Source organism: Ornithodoros turicata, chromosome 3 (genome assembly GCF_037126465.1).
Source record: "Ornithodoros turicata isolate Travis chromosome 3, ASM3712646v1, whole genome shotgun sequence".
In the NCBI taxonomy this organism is placed as follows: domain Eukaryota; kingdom Metazoa; phylum Arthropoda; class Arachnida; order Ixodida; family Argasidae; genus Ornithodoros; species Ornithodoros turicata.
In genome coordinates, this window is record NC_088203.1 from 84,706,035 (window position 1) to 84,723,281 (window position 17,247).

The 17,247-nt window shown below is 49.9% G+C and overlaps 1 protein-coding gene across 2 annotated transcripts in view; it reads left to right on the plus strand.

Annotated features, from left to right (window-relative positions):
* LOC135388718 (uncharacterized) overlaps positions 1–17,247 on the plus strand; it is a 101,608-nt gene that overhangs the window by 71,344 nt on the left and 13,017 nt on the right. Inside the window, exon 4 of one of the 2 annotated variants that reach the window (XM_064618461.1) lies at positions 15,403–15,564. The exons of the other annotated variant lie outside the window; for it this stretch is intronic. Coding sequence (XP_064474531.1) covers positions 15,403–15,564 — 162 coding nt within the window. The remainder of the gene's footprint in view (positions 1–15,402; positions 15,565–17,247) is intronic. 2 annotated transcript variants of the gene reach the window in all.

Sequence of the window (17,247 nt, forward strand, 5' to 3'; positions counted from 1 at the left end):
TGTCTTTCTCTCCGCCGCCTCGCTGGCGCCCCATCGTTCTGTGCAGGAAAAGCGCCCTTACAGGCGCCCACCCCTAAGCGGTGACTGCTCGGATAAACTGCTACTTTCGCTACATTCGCCCACCCCAAAGCGGGACACGGTTCCGAAAGCGTTCCGTGGTCCGCCCAACAAACACAACCACACACTCAAAAGTTGCTCAGCAATCACACCTGGGCACACTTGTCAGCGCGACATGAAGAACTACAAGGAATGTCCAAACTTCCTCTTCAACCTCTGCTGTTCGCAGCGTTGCGCGTTTCAGCCGGCTGATATGTTGAACTGACCGCTTGCCTGTTGCAGCTTTCTTTGTGTGCATCGTAAGACGACTACGAATCAACTGAGAGCGCGTGTAAGAAGCGCGTGTGTGTGGGCTTTTTGGGGGACTTTTCTATATATATATTTTTTTCCACCTTACGCTCGTGTTAGGAGCGGACACGTTTTGCTGTACCTCGGTATACTCGGACATGGTTGAAGCTGGTCGCTGAAATTAAACGTATTTGAAGTGGCAAGTACAGTTCCTTCATTCTCGGAGTGGATATTCCACAACATATTTCTGGTGCCGAAACCCGGGAACTGGCCTGCTGTACAAGATATTGAACGCTTCGAAGACTGATCATGGACCGGCTTAAGCCTAAAAGAGCAGCACGGCGTGCACAAATTACTCGACTCGTGAACGAGGTCACGGATCTTCGGCAGGACGTCGGTGTCAGTAAGACCGTTTTGAATGGGCTCCTAGCTCGCATAGAAGAAAGTTACAAGGAACTACAAGCGGTGAACGCAGAAATCGAGCCCTTCATAAAGGATGAGGATTTACCCGCGGAGTACGAAGCAGTATTCCGATATGAAGAGCAAACTGCTAATGCGACTGCGGAACTACGGACACGGCTGGCTGATTTTCAGCTTTTGGAACGGCACATGGCTTCTCCTCAGTCGGAGCCAGTGTCGCCTCGTATGCCACAGATCAACCAACAAGTCCAAGCGGGGATCAAGCTACCTAAGTTGCAGTTGATGACCTTCGCCGGTGAGCTCACAGAATGGCGACCATTTTGGGAGCAGTTCAAGACGGCAGTACATGAAAACCAGCGGCTGAATAAGACAGAGAAGTTCCAGTACCTAAACACGTCGTTGAAAGGACGAGCAGCTGATTCCCTTCGTGGACTGCAATCAACAGAGTCTTCCTACGACGACGCGATTGAGATACTATCGCAGCGTTTCGGAGACACCTCTCTTATACAACGGGAGTATCTCGCGAGGCTACGGGATTTACCAGCTGTGAAATCACAGAGAGACGTACATGGACTACGGTCTTTGTATGACCATTTACAAGCCAACATGCGAGGTCTCAAGGCGCTGGGAGTGTCAACAAGTAGTTACTCGTCGATGATGGTCGATATCCTTTTCTCAGCTATGCCTACAGAGATGGTGGTTGAGTACCACCGAATGCATCGACACAAGAGGACCCCCAGCGACGACGGGACCGCAGAGCACAGGGATAGGTCTACCAGGCCAGTTGCTCAAGATGACTGCGGCGTAGAGACTACAGATGAGTTGTCGAAGGTCCTCGACTTCATCAGAGCGGAATTAGATAGCCTAGAACGGTCTGGACTGCAATACAGTCAGAAGGCTTCAGGGGCCCAACATACTAACGGGGCAAGAAACAAACTTATTCCTACCGGAGCGGTTCTCCAAGCATGCGTTGAAGGAACTCCAAAGTGCGTGTTCTGTGCATCAACTGGCCACAGCACACTGGACTGCAATGCAGGACTATCGATCGCCGAAAAGATTAAAAAACTGTCAAAGGATATGCGCTGCTTTCGGTGTACGAAAAGAGGTCACCGGTCCAAGGACTGTCGTGTTAACGTTGTCTGTAAACATTGTGGAAACAGACACGCTTCCGTCGTCTGCGATCCCTCAAAGAGACCAGGTCCGACAAGTAGCAACGACACCGTGACCAACATAATGACCACCACCCAGCACAGGGACCAACGGGGACGTGCCGAGGTTCTTTTGCAGACCTTCAGACTATGGGCGTCATCTGACACCGCGTGTACCCAACTTCGTGGCATCATCGATGGAGGTAGTCAGCTGACCTTCATCCGTGACGACATTGCGCAGAAGCTGAAACTGAAAGTTGTAGGTGAGAGCAAGTTGCGGTTGAACACTTTTGCCAGTTCGTCTACCGCTAACAAGACCCACTTAGGGAAGGTGGTTGAACTTCACCTGCGGAGTCAGTATCGTCCTGTGGACTATGTCATACGCGCAACCACTATTCCGTTCATTTGCAAGGATCTTGCGGAAATTCCAGCTAATCAGGAGTTCGTCGAAAGGCTTCGTCGACAAGGACACCAGATAGCCGACGACTCCTTGTTCCCTAATGTTCAGTGTGAAGCTGGCATTGGACTGCTAATAGGCAGTGACGAAATGTGGCAGCTCTTGACAGGAGAAGTGAAGAGGCATGCAGACGATGACAAGTTGGTAGCAATTGGAACAGTGTTCGGGTGGACGTTTCAAGGGCCTTCACAGGTCACACATGGCTATGCTGAAACTTCAGCAGCCACGACGATATGCGTCTTAAGAACAGGAGTTTGTGTGGATCCAGATGATGTGCTGGAGAAGTTCTGGAAGTTAGAAAGTATTGGAATCGCAGACGTAACGACAAACAACAACGAGCATAACACAGCGGTGCTTGAAGAATTTCAAAGAAGCATTCGTTATGTGGACGGCCGGTACGAGGTGGCCCTACCCTGGAAGCCTCGTACAGAAGAATTGGAAGACAACTTCGAGGAAGCCAACCGGCGACTGCGAGGACTTACGAGACGGTTACTCCAAAATGACTGCTTGACGAAGTATGACGAGGTTATAAGGAGCTACCTTGAAAATGGGCACGCCGAGAAGGCCAACGAAGACACAGCCCTGACTGGTTTGCATTACTACATGCCTCACAGGGCAGTAGTACGTAGCGAATCCACGACAATGAAGATACGTGTGGTGTTTGACGCCTCATCACACGCATCTGGAGCTACGTCGCTGAACGACCACTTGGAGAAGGGGCCTAAGTTGGGAGCAGATTTGGTGCCTGTCCTGTTGCGTTTCAGACTACACAGAATAGCAATCACAGCGGATATCCGAAAGGCATTTCTGCAAATCGGCATTCGAGAGAAAGACAGAGATGCTCTCCGTTTCTTGTGGTTTAACCATGCTCCAACATTGGACGATCCACAGCCTGAAGTGGAGTGTTGGAGAATGACGAGGGTGCCTTTCGGGACATCGGCGAGTCCTTTCCTGCTGACTGCAACTCTACAGCATCACCTGAGATCAGTAGAGGGGTCGAACAAAGATCTGGCCCAGGCACTAATAAATTCTTTCTATGTCGACGATCTGCTTGTGGGCGTAGCCAACGTTTTGGAAGGGAAACATCTGGTCCAAAAGGCGGAAGACATCTTTCAGAGGGCAGGAATGAAACTAAGCAAATGGGCGTCTAACTCTGCTGAGCTACAGACTATGTTCCTGCAGTCCGACACCGGCGGAGCTAGCGAAGGAAAATCATTCGTCGACACTGCACACACTAAGGTACTTGGGGTGATGTGGGACCGATCTAGTGACAGACTGAGCTTCTCAGCACAGCACCTGCTGGATGTCATTGCCGACATGAAAGACAGCAAGAGGTCCATACTGCAGGCTTCCGCCAGACTGTTCGATCCTCTGGGGTACCTGTCACCGTATACCATTCGAGTGAAGATGCTTTTCCAAGAACTCTGGAAGGCGAAGATAGATTGGGACTCCAAACTTCCAGAGGAGATATCGAAGACATGGAACCTCTGGCTTAAGGAGCTGCCCGATCTACATATGATCTCAGTGGAAAGATGTGTGCTTCCAACCGAAGGGTCTTTGTACACTTATGAAATGCACATCTTCACGGATGCTAGTCCGCAGGCATATGGAGCATGCGCCCTCCTACGGAGCACGAGTGAGATTGGAGAAACAAAGGTATCCCTGCTGTTTTCAAGGTCACGAGTAGCACCACTCCAGAAGATCACTTTGCCCAGGCTGGAACTAATGGGGGCCCTGATAGGAGTGCGAATAGCCAAGTTCCTGAGTCAAGCGCTGTCTTTGTCGAACCTTGAGACGACATTCTGGACCGACTCCACCATTACGCTAAGCTGGATCCGAGGTGACTCAACGAGGTGGAAACCCTTCGTGAGGAACAGAGTGGCAGAGATCCAGGCGAATAGCCGTCAGCAGCAGTGGAGGCATTGCCCTGGCTGCGATAACCCAGCGGACGCCTTAACAAGGGGACTCACCGTCAGGTCACTAAGTCAGAACACACAGTGGTTTGAAGGACCAGGGTGGCTTGCCCATCCACGCACAGTTTGGCCAAAGCCTTGCGGTGAAGAAGATGCGGACTTAGAGAGCGTCGAGGAAGAAAAGCTGAGAGCCGCACTAGTGATTGCAGGTGATTTAAAGGGGCCTTCTCCTCTATTCGAGCTTTCTAAGTACAGCAGTTACAACCGCGTTGTGCGGGTTACCGCATGGATACGAAGATTTGTGTGGAATTGTCGCACTAATGTAAAAAACAAAGGGGCGCTTACGGCATCTGAAGTGGCGGAGTCCGAGATGTTATGGGTGAGACATGTGCAACGTGAAGTCTACCCCGAAGAGACGTTCGCACTCAGTCGCAACGAGCAAATTGCCAAATCATCCAAGCTTCTGAGGCTGAATCCGTTTCTCGATGAAAATAGAGTGATGCGGCTTACGGGCAGACTACACTCTAAATCATTTCACACCTTTAAAGGTGTAAAATAGGTGTATTAACAAAGATCACACCCCTTTCACACCCTACAACTTTGTTTTGGAAGTTCCTGAGGGTGTAACATTGGTGTACCACACCCTCAAGTGAAATATGGTGATAGTGTGTCGCCTGGGTGTAGAAAGGGAGTATGTTTGTTTTCGTTCACATGAACAAAAGTAAATATATACAACAACAGGGAACAGGAAGTTACATTACAACAGTGCATTGCCTGGATTTACAACAAGTCTACCATCTGGTAATGCATGCAGATTTAGAAGATCTGTTGAGATAGTGCTTAAATTTCTTAAAACACGTTGCTCCTCATTGCAAGACAGAACAAATACATGATAGTGCTCATCATACTCAACTGTAGTTAATGTTTGTATGAGAAAAATGGTATCAGAGTTAGTAACATGTATGCCTGCAATCTCAATGAACACGGGTAAGTCATCCTCTGAAGATTCTTTGGCAACAACAGCCAACAGCAAATGTGTTATCATTATCAACTGCACTTTTCATATTGACTATAGATTCTGCGTGAATCTCCTTGGAACCATCAGTAGATGCGGCATTTCTGATGAAGGGCTGCGATCACACATACATTTGATAAAATTGATGTCTTCTTGCTAATGAAAGGGTTATGTTCTTAAAATGTCGAGTTTTTCCAGCAACATCTTTAAAATGCTAGTGTTTCCCTTCGAAACGCGTACAACCATACAGATAGGAAAGGACCAAACATCATGATGAGTCGCGGATAATGAACAATGTAATGTATTTTACAGGGGTTAGATATTTGTGGGTACAACACTGCAAAGCCTTGAAGAAACAAATAAATGCAGCGTTCTAAGTAATGAACATGCAAATGGGGGAGGTGCCTGCTCATGAGAAGGTCTACAGTTTCACGAAAAGCTATATACAGCTGCTTCATTGCCATGGACAGCTGCCACGCCATACATGATTGTCTGTACGTCGGCTGGGCATGTTTACACACATATTTAATCACCTTGATGTGCATACATATATGGACCTCAATGTGATTATACGCAATATGCTGGTAATTGTGAATACACAGTTACCAGCTTATTGCCACAAAGCCAGCAGTTTTATTCGACGTTACACCCTTTACACCCCAATTGCCAGGAGGGTGTTAAAATACACCTTAAAAGGTGTGCGCCATGAACATTTTGATTTACACCCTTTAAGGTGTAAAACGATTTAGAGTGTACAGTGCTCGGACAACACTGAAGATATCAAGCATCCCATTCTGCTACCAAAGAAGCACACGCTATCCAAGCTGATTGTTCGGAACGCACATGAACTAACGCTACATGGAGGGGTACAACTGACATTGTCGACCTTGCGAGAGAAGTGGTGGATAGTCCAGGCCAGGCAGATTGTGAAGTCGATCATACACGACTGCACGGTGTGCGTAAGGTTTCGTGCTACTCGAATCACAGCGCCAGCTGCGCCTTTGCCAGACGTTCGGACAAACCCGACTCACCCCTTTGAGACCACAGGTGTCGACTTTGCGGGACCGTTGTACATCAAAGCTAGTAAAGGTTACGAATCCTCCTCTAAGTCATATATCCTCCTCTTCACATGTGCCACGACGAGATCGATTCATCTCGAGTTAGTGACCGATACAACGGCGAAAGCGTTCCTCATGGCGTTCCGACGATTTATATCAAGAAGGGGAACTCCTTCTATCATATACAGCGACAATGCCCTTGCTTTCAAGAAGGCGTCGAGGGATATTCAAGACTTTTGGAGGATAATGCGTAGCACCGAATCACAAGACTTTATGTCTGCAAGACGTATTAACTGGAGGTTCATCGTAGAACGGGCTGCATGGTGGGGCGGAATGTGGGAACGGCTGATACGGACGGTCAAGAGCTGCTTGCGGCGTATTCTGAGAAGACAGTGCCTCACATTCGAAGAGATGGAAACTCTTCTTCATGAAGTAGAGGCAGTTGTTAACTCCAGACCTCTCACCTTTCTTCATTCCACTCCCGACGAACCTGCCGCGCTGACTCCAGCTCATCTACTAATAGGCAGGACCTTAACGGCACTACCCGAGAAACCTTCGCATGAAGTTCAATCCTCGACAGCCCAGTCAAGCATCCGAAGATGGCGACACAAACAGAAAATTGCAGACATGTTTTGGAGAAGATGGAAGCAGGAGTATCTCCTCGAGCTCAGGTCAGCTCATCAAACAAACGCAACGGAGTGCTTCCCAAAGCTTTCGGAAGGGGACGTGGTTCTTCTTCACGACCATAAGACACCTCGACATATCTGGAAGCTGGCTAGAGTCAACGAAGTTCATCCCGGTCGAGATGGCAATGTACGCTCTTGTACAGTGAGGCTACCCAATGGGACTATAACTCGACGGCCTGTGCAGCTATTGTACCCGTTAGAAATGACTAGACATTGACTAACTCTATTGACTAACTCTCCCGGCAGTAATCCACCATTCTCAGACTTGTTCAGTGCCAGGCCGCACGATGTACACCGCGCTGTCAGGGCTGAGAGACGCACTGAGCTACGCCACTCCACGTGTACCGGATGGTTGCTTACTTTCACTTGACCAGAAGAAAGCATTCGACCGTGTGGTGCATAGTTACATGTTCGCTGTCCTCAGAGAGTACGGGTTCCCTGGATGGCTCATCGGTGCCATCGCCAAGCTGTACCGCAATCATCGCAGCAGCCTGTACATGATGCAGCAGTTGTCTAGGGAGTTCCCGGTCTCCAGGGGCGTACGGCAAGGCTGCCCACTCTCTCCAGCTCTGTTCACCTTGGCAATTGATCCCCTGTTATGGAACATTGAGACCAACCCGTGCATTCGCGGTTTTCCGCTTCCCAGATCCGGGGAATGGAAGGTCAGTGCGTACGCTGATGACATCACGGTTCTTCTGCGGGATGCAAGCTCAGCGTCTGAGGTCCTTCGAGTCTACGAGTCCTATGCTGCACTTTCCGGTGGGATGCTCAACTTCGCCAAGACCAAGTTGATGCCACTCGGGAGCTTTTCTCCGTATTCATCACTGCCTTTCCAGTTCAGCGCGTCACTAAAAATACTGGGCATTGTGTTCGACTGCCGCGGCCCAAAGGTCGATAACTGGTTCAGGGCGCTGGAGGAGCTCCAGACGAAGTGTGATGCGACACAGGCATTTGACCTGTCGTACTGTGAACGATCGTTCCTCGCACGTACTGTCTTACCGGGACGCTTGTGGCATCTTAGTCACGTTTCTATTGCCCCACGTGCAGTCGTCGTTCGGGTGCACTCTTGCCTCTTGTCATTGTTCTGGAGAAAGCGGAGAGGCCCTGTCCTACGGACCATGCTGGCATTTACGAATTCTAAGGGCGGGATGAGCCTTCCAGATATCGGGCTTATGAATCGGGGCATCGCTCTCAGCACCACGTTGCGAATTGTGCACGCTGAGGAAGACTCGCCGGCGAAAGTGCTGCTCACCTACTGGGTGGAACTCCTCGGGCCAAACCCTGTCAATGGTTCACGGGCGGTAGCACCATTGGGGTTTCACGCCGCGGTTCATACGTACTACCAACAGCTCTCGCCCCTTGTTCCTGATGGCAGCCTCGTTGCGGCTTCCCCCTCTTCGATGGCTGGTGCGCTGTTGCTGGACTCCGTGTCAGCGAGCGAGAGCCTTCGAGTGCGTGTTGAGCAGGCGTCAAACATAGCATGGACGGTGTTTACATGGCTCCCTGGATTTCTGCGGGACACCATGTGGTCTTTCGCGTGGGGCGTGCAACCCACACGGGACCGCCTGTACTCGTGGCACGTAACAGCGACAGATTTGTGCCCTTACTGCAGTGAACGTGAGACAAACATGCACGTGTTGTTTGCCTGCCGCATTGCTCGCGTCTTTTGGAACCTTGTCCGACGAAGCACGAACATAGTATGCCCAGTGCGCTTTAACCAACGTCACCCACACCGCCTTAGTGTACTTCTCACAGCTTGCGGCGCGGTTGTGCTTTGGGAGGCTCGTTGTAAGGCAGTCGCGCAACGTCGTCGAGATGTGCCCATTTTTTGCTTGGTGCGGAGAGCGCGCATACTGCTCACTACTGAGTTGCAGCGGGAACTGTTCGCTATTGGAGATGACAGGTTTCTTCGTCGATGGCGCTTCCATCCGTCGCTTTCAGCCCGAGGTGGCTGCGTTACGATCAAGGGCACGCCGCCGTGAACTATATCATTTCATCGATCACCATGTTGTAAATAACCATTGCGTCATCGGTACCCATGCTGTACATAATCGTTGCGTCATCCTGCAGCCCCTGAACATGTGACCATACCTGTCTCATACCTGTCTCATTAAATTTTCCTATAACAACTCTATTTTGCGCTGGGGAGGATGTTGCAGCTTTCTTTGTGTGCATCGTAAGACGACTACGAAGCAACTGAGTGTAAGAAGCGCGTGTGTGTGGGCTTTTTGGGGGACTTTTCTATATATATTTTTTTTTCCACCTTACGCTCGTGTTAGGAGCGGACACGTTTTGCTGTACCTCGGTATACTCGGACATGGTTGAAGCTGGTCGCTGAAATTAAACGTATTTGAAGTGGCAAGTACAGTTCCTTCATTCTCGGAGTGGATATTCCACAACATGCCATCACGTTCAGCCACTTCATAGAGGTTGTGTCCACGTTGTTCAATGACCTGGGCAGGTCCTCTCCACCTTGGTGCAAACTTTCCAACAATGCCCTCTCTAGCATCTGACAGAGTCATCGTCAGTATCCAGACTAATTCCCCAGGTTCGTAGGTTAATTCCTGTCGTGACTTGTCATAGTTCTTCTTTTAGCGAGTACTTGCTTGATTCTGATTTTCACTCGCCCTTTTCCAAAGGAGTCGGAAGTGCTGAAGTTGTTCCTCAACAGCTGGCACCTCTGAAGTATCTTCACTTTGTAACCGTGAGGCCAAGGGCGTTGCGACGCGCCGTCCGTACTGAAGTTCCATGGCTGTATACCCGACTGACTCGTTCCGCGAGGTGTTGATAGCGTAACAGGGTGCCGGCAACTTCGTGTCCCAGTCTTTGTGCTTTTTTTCTAGGTACGCCATCAAATATGACTTCACGTTGCGGTTTGCTCGCTCCACGGGATTGCAGTGTGGGCTGTATGCAGGGGAATGCTGAAGCTCTATTCCCCATAGCTCTAGGAGCTCTCCAAATTTCTTTGCCCGAAACTGTGGGCCGTTGTCTGTGATAATGATCCTTGGAGCCCCTATGTCGTAGAAAAGATAACTTAGTCGCTCCACAACCTTTTCCAGGGTTGCTTCCGACAATGCGGTAGCCCACAAAAACTTCGTGAAAGTGTCCTGAATCGTGAGAATCCATCTTTTTCTTCCCGCTGTCAACGGGCATGGTCCCATGTGGTCCACACTTAGTCGATAGTTCGGCCCATGAGGTTCTCGGATAGCCATTACGCCAGCAGGCTTGGTGTTTGTTGCTTTTGTTGTTTGGCATATTACACAGGATGCCACATAATCTCTCACCATGCCTCGCAATCCAGGCCAGGTGAACTCTTCGGATACCCGGTGGTACGTGCGTTTGACACCGCTGTGTCCCGCGGTTTCAGCATCATGGCATTCGCGTATTCGTACTTCTGGGACTATCAGGCGCATATGACTACCACCATCGTTTTCTATCGACTGATACCAGAGGGTCCCGAGCTTCTGACATTGTTCAGAATGTTGCTGGCGGTATTCCGCGATGCAAGGGCTATTTTCCTGATCCAAAGCCCATTCGGCACTGACATCAAGGGAGCTCACTCTTAGGATGGCTTCGTTGGAGTTTTCCATTTCCGGGTCCCACTCACTGCGGTTCTCTTCACCGTTGTCAACCAAAGGTGAGACTAGGTCACCTGTAGGGTGGCGTGACAAAGCGTCCGCACAGCAGTTGTCACTTCCCCTGATCTTCTCCATAGTCTTGTCGTACTCCTGTAAGGTGAGTGCCCACCGGGCCAGGCGTGCCGATTTGCATTTTGTTGTCCTGCAGCCAAACTAATGCACTACAGTCCGTACGGACGGTAAACTGCCGTCCAAGCAGATATTGCCGGAACTTGTCTACGGCACTCACAACCGCAAGGCACTCTCTTTCCACGACTCTGTACCTCTGCTGTGCCTCCGTCAGAGTAGCGCTCATAAACTCCAGTAGATGTTCGAACGAACCCAATGTCATCGGTCTGCAATAAAACAGCCCCAACTCCTACAGCGCTTGCGTCAGTAGCCAAAATGAATGGTTTGCTGAAATCAGGCTACCTTAGTGCAGGAGCACGAGCCATCTCCTCTTTCAGCTTAGTGAATGCGTCCTCCATTTCTTCACTCCATTCCCACTTTTTCTTGCGTGACGTTGCCCTCGCAAGAGGCTCTGCTATTGACGACGCGTGTTCGAGGTGTTGGCGATTCCAGTTTACCATTCCAAGGAATCTTCTCAGTTCCCTCTTGTTACGTGGCCGTGGGTATTCCTGTATAGCCGCACATTTTGCCGAATCGATCTCCACACCTTTTGCTGATATGACGCGCCCTAGGAACTTTAGTTCGTCACGGAAGAACTGACAGTTTTCCAGGTTGCAAGTAAGGCCACTTTGCTCCAGTCGTTCCAGCACTTCGGTGAGCCTTTGCTCTACACTCTTAAAAATGAACTTCACCGCATAGCATGCTCCTAGCCAACCATCATCTCGAATGATACCGTGTTCTGCTCTGATTTGATGAAAACGGGAGGCGTACGCCTTTTTTGTGACAATTATGAACAGCATAAGTGTCACAAAAAAGGCGTACGCCTCCCATTTTCAACAAATCAGGACACATAACGATATCATTCGTGATTGTGGTTGGCTAGGAGCGTGCAATGCGGTGAAGTTCATTTCTAAGAGTGTAGTTCTTCTCTTCCGCTTGCAAAGATGATGATATCATCCAAATACACCCAGCATGTGCGCCCAACTAATCCCGTCAGAATTCTTTCCATTATACCCTGAAATAAACCGGGAGCACACTTCAACCCAAAGGGCATCCTTGTGAACTCGTAAAGGCCGTTCGTGCCCTGGAATGCCGTGTATGGAATGCTTTCCTCGCTCATTGGCCCTTGCCAATAGCCGTGCCGTAGATCCAGGCTTGTGTACACTGTGGAACCCGCAAAGCTCCTCAATATCTCCCGCATATCGCGCAACGGTGCGGCATTTCCGAGTTCTCGCTTATTTAACTCGCGATAGTCCACACAGATCCTAACGCTGCCGTCTGCTTTTCTGACAGGCTGCAGGGGAGAGCACCAGCCGCTTGTACTTCGCCGAATATTTCCCGCTGCCTCCATCTTCTCCACAGTTTCTTGTATCTCCTTTTGCCACGCTGCCGGGAGGCTTCTGCGGTAGATGCGTATCGGTGGGCCCTCGGACATGTGCAGCTTGCATTGGTCCCTAGGATCTCCCGTCTTCCCAATCCTGTCCGAAAATACACTTGGGAATCTGTCCACCCATTTTGATGCAACGCTGTCACCGACGAGGTTGTGAACGTACATCATATCATCCGTCTGAGCAAACGACGTCACTTGATTCCGCTGGTCCGTCAGCAGACGGTGGTGTACCAAAAATGACGCTCCCAGTACAAAATCTGTAGCTTGTACTGGTACCACCTGGAAGGGTATCCACTCTGTTTGATCCCTCCATGTGACCTCGATGTCTAGTCCACCAATAGTAGTCAGGTTACTGTTGTCATGTTGGTACAGTTCGAGTCGTCCAATGCTGCCCCTACGAGTGTTGACTTTACCACTGGCATTCCGCAAAAACTGTACGGATACGAGGTTCGCATCTGATCCACTGTCTAACAGAGCACGTGCCACTTTCTTCCCAACCGTCAGTTCCATCACTAGCCGGTAGTGTAGGTCGTTCATGGGCAACCTGTCCGGTCTTGTGTTGATGTCATAAAGTCCAGACAGTTCGTTCACAGATGTTGACACCTCACAGGTGAGGCCGCACACGTTGAGTTGGGAGCTCACTTCTTCCGGGTCCCCCACGCCCGTCCTCTGGAAGGCTTGCGTGGTGCCTTCCTCTTCAGACACCAACGCACACGTCACTCGCTGTTCTGGGAGAGGTTTACTGTCACGCGGGCTCGGCGGTGGTGGACAGCGGTTTATGAGATGCCCCACCTCACCGCACCGGAAGCAACTCCGTTTCTCCTTCTGGCTTGTCGCTTGGCTTGGCTTCTGGTTTGTTGAACCCTCTTTGACAATCTCTGACCTGTCCTTGTCAGCCTGGTCATCAGCCTTTTCTGCCGCTGCCTTTCTTTCCCTCTTGGGTGTCTTCTCCTGTCCGGGTAGACTACTCATTGTTTTCTGGCGATGGGTCACATATATCTAAGGCATCAAAATAACGATTCAACACCTGAGTCAGCTGCTCCACCGTCGTGCACTCTCGGATGTCTGTATGCCACTGCAGCTGGGCTGGCAATCCCTCATAAATAGTAGTTAGGAACTGCGGCGACGAATCTCGAAATCCTGCTCGATGTACCAGTGCACGGACGCGGTCTACATAGTCCGCAGGGCGCTCATTGCTGGCCATTACAACGCGGGACAGAGCCAGCTGTGCTTCTCGAATTCCACGAGTAGACGTGAAGCGCTCAACAAACTTTTGACGCCATGTCTCCCAGTCACGGAATGTTCGAGCCGCCATCTGTCCCCACTTAAGGGCATGTCCTACAAGACGCTTGCGCAGTGCTACAATTGCTGCTCTGTCGGACACGCCGTAGGTGTCTATCTCGTCTTCTACACGACGTAGGGATAACAAAGCGTCGTCGTTTTTGCCGTTGAACTTGAGACCCTCCAAGAAGTCTCGTGGCACTTCCAAATTGTCATTATCTCCCTGTCTTGAGGACTCACTTGAACGCCAAGGCTCATCGTTGCTCCCCCACCTTGTCCACGGCTGCGTCCGGCGATCACCAGGGTTCAGATTGTATCGAGCACCAAGCAGTGATTCTCTCTCCGGAGTTCCATTCAAGCTAGATTGCCCCTCCACCTGGGCAGCGCAAGGGACTCCCGTAGCAACCACTCTTGCGTGCAAGTCACTCGACACGCGGGGATATCCAACACCCCTTCTGTCGGCGTTTGCCGCCGCGCTGCCGAGATTCTCTACCTGAACCGTATCGCATTGCACAGACGCATCAACGCCCGGGACTTTGGACTGTCGGCCGCGGTTTTGGCCTTCTTGGGCGACGATTTTGTCCAATATCTGTGCTAGAGCATCTATCTTCTGGCTCACCTTGCTTTCAAGCGCAGCCATGCTTGCACGAAGCTCAGCGATGTCGCCTTCACGAGCGTTCGCCTCATCGGAGACCTTCCTTTTGTTCTTCGGCATGACCGTCTTGTTGTGTCGCTGATCACGGCTTCTTCAGACGTTGGGCCGCTAGCTCAACTGTAACGCTCACCGGATGAATTTATTGACGTCCGGGATACATTATTGTAGGATACACGCCTGTAAACTGTTTAAAGACAGAAAAGCCTCGAACACCGTCACACACGCGTTACATGTCATGCCGCCATCTTACATTGTCTCCCTCTCTTCCCCCAGTCTCTTCCTCATGCCTTTCTCTCCGCCGCCTCGCTGGCGCCCCATCGTTCTGTGCAGGAAAAGCGCCCTAACAGGCGCCCACCCCTAAGCGGTGACTGCTCGGATAAACTGCTACTTTCGCTACACTGCAAACTTGAGAACGGAACAACCATACAACCTCCAAACACGCAGAGTCAAGATGAATAACATTTGTAACATTTCAACGAGCAAAGCGTTGTAGTTTTTAGGATAAACAAGAAAGCCAGGCAACTGATTACACGGTTACAAAAGCACGCCTTGCCGCAGCTCAGTGGACGTCACAGGGACGGAAGCCATATAATGAAAAAGCCTGAGTGTGAACAAGTGATCTATCTAGGCCCCCGCTACACTCTCTAACACCCCCCAAACGTTCGGCAACACCACTCTGACTTTTTATCTACACACACCTACCTAGAAGGGGTGTCCTTGCTGTTTCAGCTTTAGACACATGTCAGCAATGTTATGTTAAGTTGTTATCACGTAAATATAATAATGACCTCCCCCCGTCAAGTATTTTGGAACACCCCTCCATGCTCGGGATTCAGCATTAACCACTGGTGCGGGCACAAACAGATGGACGGCTATAACGCAATACTCAAACCGAGAAAACCCACAAACCTTGTGCTGGTTCGAGTCTTGTGTTAGTCCCGTCCTTCTGTATGAGCGCGCTAAAGTCCGGTTTTTGCACTATGGAGCTTGTCCACCAGATGAACTGCATCTGGCGCCATACCCTCAGTAAGAAGGGACGGCAAGCATCGTCCGGGATCTGTGGCTTGATGGCTGAGCAGAAAAGAGACGCGAAGGTACGACGTCAGGGCAGAGCTGGGTATAGAATTCAATTATAAATAACCGTCTATGCATTTGACTGGAATATTTTACACGGAGACGCAGCTGAAGAAAACGCGTGACACCCTTTGTCAACCTTTGGTCTGGAACTGTCATTCGTTTATAGTGCCCGTTCCCTTATGTGTGAGAATGATGCCCATTCCTCTCACAGTGCGCACTCGATGGCAAGCAGGATTGGACTTACCTTACGAAAACTGCCGTCACGTCAATTAGGAAGCATTGCATGAATGACGCCTTGGAAACGGGCTGTCCGTATTTGATCGAACATCACCAGACTTATTCTGCGGACGCCGCCGTCAAGGTGTTTCCTCACGTAAGGTTTCCGCGTCATCTTGTAGTCTATGTATGACATAGTATTCGTATGTATCAGCATTGAAAGTTTTCTCATGGCTTCTTCTGACTTTCAGCCACACATACTCACAGCATACTGCTACTCTTCTTCTTTTTCAATATTCCGCATACAAAACTTTGGAAGTATTTTCTCATCAATTAGAGGAGCACTGAAGTGACCTAAAAAATATTTGTCGTCTTTTTAGCGCGGTGTGTTCACCAACGAATAAAATGAGTTCCTGCAAAATAACGATGAGCGAGCGGGTGACCTAGAGAGCGAGCACGAGGGCTCCGTTTCGCACGCCCTTGCAAAATCCTTGTAAATCCGAAAAATCCACCTCGTGAAAAGAGCGCGTCGCAGAACGAGAGGACGTCGTGACGTATCCTACACCCCTCACGTGACCAGTGACGTACAGCGGTGTGTGAGCTCTGAAGAACAAAAAACAAAGAAACAAGGCAGAGCGCCTTCCTACGTCACGAGAGCATCGTGTCGGTCGTCCGCAACTGCTTTCTCCGACAGTTTTTCTTTTCTTTTTTTTTTTTTGTAAATTCGATTACACAGCTAGAACGCACCGGGGAGCAAAAATATATTGCATTGTGCCTTGTGGTGGACAGCTTGACAGACGAGGCAGGATTTCGAGCGATGTTGAATGTCACCTCATTTCTCCTTTAAACTAGACTGTTTTTCTTGTTTTTGTGGTGTTTATATATATATATATATTTATCCCTTGCATGGGTAGCCAGGTATTTGTGCTTGGGTTGTTATTTAAGGGTGCGGGTCGGGCCAGACCGATAAACTGGCGACCCATGTCTATTAGACGTACGCAATGATGGGTCAAAATTGGTTCGTTCCAAAATGACGTAGCATGTACAAGTAGTGCAAAGAAGAAGTGTTCACATTCGGGACTCACAATGTTTGCAAGCTGCTTGGACTTCGCAGTTCTGTTGGGGGATCGGCAACAGACATCCACGTACCAAGTATACGTTCGACATGCTCACACGAGAGAGATCTTAGGGGCACTAGACCCAAATAATATTAGACAAGGCGAAGAAGCTTGTGCCATTCCTAATAGATGTGCCGTACATTATCCCCCGAGATGTTCACCCTACTTGACGTCTTCGACGAGAGAATAAACAAAAGAGCAGAATTATCTGCGGGGATAACATGCTTATTGATGTGTTTATAATATGTATTATGCGTTTATGGAATTGGGCTCTAAATGAGGACTTGCTTAAATCTCAAGAGGCAGCACGAAACAGCGCGATGTACTGTGGGACTGTGGTTCTCCTGAGCTTTGCTGTCCGTGCTAATCTTCGGCAAGCAATGCATGTTGTCGTCTGTGCGGTCGTGCAGAACTGTGAGGTTTCATATTCATTGCACTCATCCCAAATTAGCGCACCCAGCATGTGAAAGGTGTAACACGATCCTGTCTGACGGTGCTGAATGTGGACAATCGTCTTGTGCGATGTACAAAAGTAATTCTTAACTCACTCATCACTCTCCGCATGTCTACGTCTCATTATTTCTGCTGCTGACCTCCACATCAGCCCACACATGTGAAAACGTGTCCCCATATACGGCAGACAAGTTCTCCACGTATCCACAACTTGTACCCTGGCATCCAGTTGCAGGGCCGATTGGTTGTGTTGTCATCCTGAGCTGGTA